At 56.4% G+C, this 2,856-nt stretch overlaps 1 protein-coding gene across 1 annotated transcript in view; it reads right to left on the bottom strand.

The window, feature by feature from the left end:
• Positions 1-215: 215 nt before the first annotated feature.
• The window catches only part of LOC101627579 (chymotrypsinogen 2-like), a 6,572-nt gene continuing 3,931 nt past the window's right edge, over positions 216-2,856 (bottom strand). Inside the window, exons 2-7 of the mRNA XM_012730467.1 lie at positions 2,068-2,171; positions 1,881-1,960; positions 1,726-1,801; positions 1,566-1,635; positions 747-877; positions 216-350 (exon numbers count right to left, since the gene is read on the bottom strand). Of these exons, the coding sequence (XP_012585921.1) occupies positions 216-350; positions 747-877; positions 1,566-1,635; positions 1,726-1,801; positions 1,881-1,960; positions 2,068-2,171 (596 nt within the window). The remainder of the gene's footprint in view (positions 351-746; positions 878-1,565; positions 1,636-1,725; positions 1,802-1,880; positions 1,961-2,067; positions 2,172-2,856) is intronic.

The following is a 2,856-nucleotide window of genomic DNA, read 5'->3' as shown; positions in this document are numbered from 1 at the left end:
ACCCAAAGGCCTCAGCTCCTGACAAACAGGGGCTCTGGGCTCTGAGCTGGAAAGGGAGGGGCACGCCGCCCCCTGGTGGGGGACAGGGGCACTGCAGCCACCGCCCCAGGCACAGACACCAGCAGTCAGTCAGGACTTCTCTGCAGGGACTTTTATGGTGAAAACGCAGGGTTGGACTGAACCAGGGCTTAGTTTTGTGTGACAATCTCCTGAATCTAGGGAATGAACTCTGTGACACGGGAGTAAATGGTAGGAATATTGGAGCGGCAGGTGCCACTGACAAATGACACGACAACTACCAAGGTCCAGGCTCCGTCCTTCTGGCAGACCAGGGGGCTACCAGAGTCACCCTGGGGGAGGAGAAGCACCTGTCTGCAAGTCTGGAACAACTGCTGGATCCTTGTACACCCCTCCTGGCTCAGACTGATATTGAAAGAAATAAAATGTATATGCAGTCACATCTCAAAATTTCCATCTTCTCAAGTAGCAGTTTGAACCTGCTGCCAGGGCCTGGGGCTGTGGTCTGTAAATGGGCTGAAAAACCTAGCTGGTGGGACAGTGTAGATAATTCCCTGACAGAGCCCCAGGCAGGCCCAAAGCTGGTCCTCTGCTGGGCGAGTGCCAGTGCTGGTCCTGGCTCCCCCCCTCCCACACACACACCCGGGCACCAGGCGCAAACTGACAGAAAAGAGACCAGGGGGCAGGAAGGGCCTCAGCCTGACGGGGCCACATGATCAGGGCCATACCATGCAGGCGGTGACTCTGTCGGACCCGGCGCAGACCATGATGTCAGGGATCTCTCTTTCCCAGAAGCTGTTGCACTCCGCGTTGGACAGGAGCGGCACGCTGGCCTGCAGCAGCATGCTGGAGCCCCTGCCTGGGACCACAGAAGTCACACAGGGAGTCGAGCCCTCAGCCTCCTGCCCATCCTGGGAGGAGAGGACAAGACCCAAGGGTGCTGTCCTCCCTGGTCCCGCTTCCATCACTATTCAGGGTGCTGGAACTCAGCCCGGTTCCCCCTTTAACCTTAGAGATCTCAGTGGTTCCCTCCTTCTGATTTCATGCCAGGTGGTATCAAATTTGCTCCAGGCACAGCTGTGAACAGTCCTGCCTGCCCAGCCTGTTCCGGGGAAGGAGCAGCCGGGAAGCCCTGGGCTGGGCAGAGGGACACAGAAAGCTGGAAGAGGCCATCAGACAAGGCCTGGACAATGCGGGGACACAGGGCTAGAGGCTTAGGGCTTGACCACGCCCTGGAAACATCTGGACACCTGACTCAGCCTGGTCTGGAAGGAGGCCCCAACTCCAATCGCTGAGGCCCAGCAGATCCCCAAGCTACAGGGGTGAGTGGGGCAGGGCCTGCTGGGACTGAGCTGATCCACAGAACCTGACCGCTCAAGGCCATCATGGACTCGTGTCCATCATGTGGGTAATTTGTCACTAAGTGTGATTTAAATAAACTGTGGGAATATTTATGAAACTGTTTCCATGAAATCAAAGAGCTGAGATATAGGAGATCTGCATTCTGGATATACCCCACTCACATCCTGGGTGACAAGGTCACTCACCATGGAAGTAGGTCCTGCCCCAGCCCGGAGTCCACCAGGGATCTGCGGGTGTCATGAGATAAACGCCTTCCTGGCACCAGTAGAGGACAGACCAGGGGAGCCCTGGGAGAATGTGGGCCTTCCGTCTCTCTCACCCCCGCCCAACCCCAGCCTGGCATACCTGAGCAATCCTCAGCACCTGGACATTCTCCTTTGATCTCTTGTCAAACATTCCAGCCACCACCTGGTGGGATGTGCTAGAGGAGGCGGGTGGGGTGAGGAAGGGGGACTCGCCTGCTCCCCCCACCCCCACTTGGAGACTTCCCTGGGCCTCACCTGACTTTACAGTGTGCACTGGTGACCACCCAGTCCTTGCTGATCAGGGAGCCCCCACAGAAGTGGAAGCCGGTGCTATACTGGAGGAAGAAGTAGAGTCAGTGCTGGCAGGTCAGAGCCACAACCCGGACAGAGTCCCCACCCTGACCCAAATGCAGGACACCCCATTCGTGCAGACTCCCCTCACCTGCAGAGACACCTGCCAGGGCCAGGAGCCAGGGACAGCAACTTTCCCATTGACGATCCTCTGCATGCCACTCACAACTGGGGGAATGGCCGGGATCCCACAGCCTTGAGGGTAAACGGGGATAGAGAGAGGGTGAGGTCCCAGCTAGTCTACAGGAACATAGTTTCTAGCCCAGCTATCACCACACCCAATCCCACACTGCCCTAGCTCAGGAACCATTCCCAGGTGGGAGGATCCTCGGAGACAGATTGTCCCTGGTCATACCTTAGGGATGCAGAGGGGTAGGGTGCTACAGCCAGACCACTCTGGCCAGAGAGGCAGAAACAGAGTCAGTCTTCCCTACCCCCGCTCACCTGCTGACCTCAACCCCTGTGATCTCCCTGGCTCACCTCCCCCACCCCAAATGGGAACAAACACTGTCACCCTCTCAAGCAATGCTTACCAAAGGGATTGGTGTAGATAGGAGGTGTGGAATAAAATCAGAGAACCCCAAATCCATGGGAAAGCACCGCTGTCATCCTTTGCTGACAGACTGTGAGGTCCCCATTCACACTGCTGGATTTGTTCCCTGGGTTTCAGAACACTTCATTGCTTAACATTGAAGTTTCATAATTATTGTAAAGGACCTAACTTTGATTCCCCACTATAAAGGCACATCAAGGAAACAAAACAAAGGACAAGACTGTTCAGGACCAGGAGGACACACTGGCCCTTGACATGTGCAGACACGTCTGCTGGGTCAGGTCACAGGAACCTCAGCAGCCCCAGGGGAGTGAGAACTTGGCCACA

Source organism: Condylura cristata, unplaced genomic scaffold (assembly GCF_000260355.1).
Source record: "Condylura cristata isolate star-nosed mole 26May11 unplaced genomic scaffold, ConCri1.0 scaffold00028, whole genome shotgun sequence".
NCBI classification, from domain to species: domain Eukaryota; kingdom Metazoa; phylum Chordata; class Mammalia; order Eulipotyphla; family Talpidae; genus Condylura; species Condylura cristata.
This window is presented reverse-complemented; position numbering and strand designations above follow the sequence as displayed.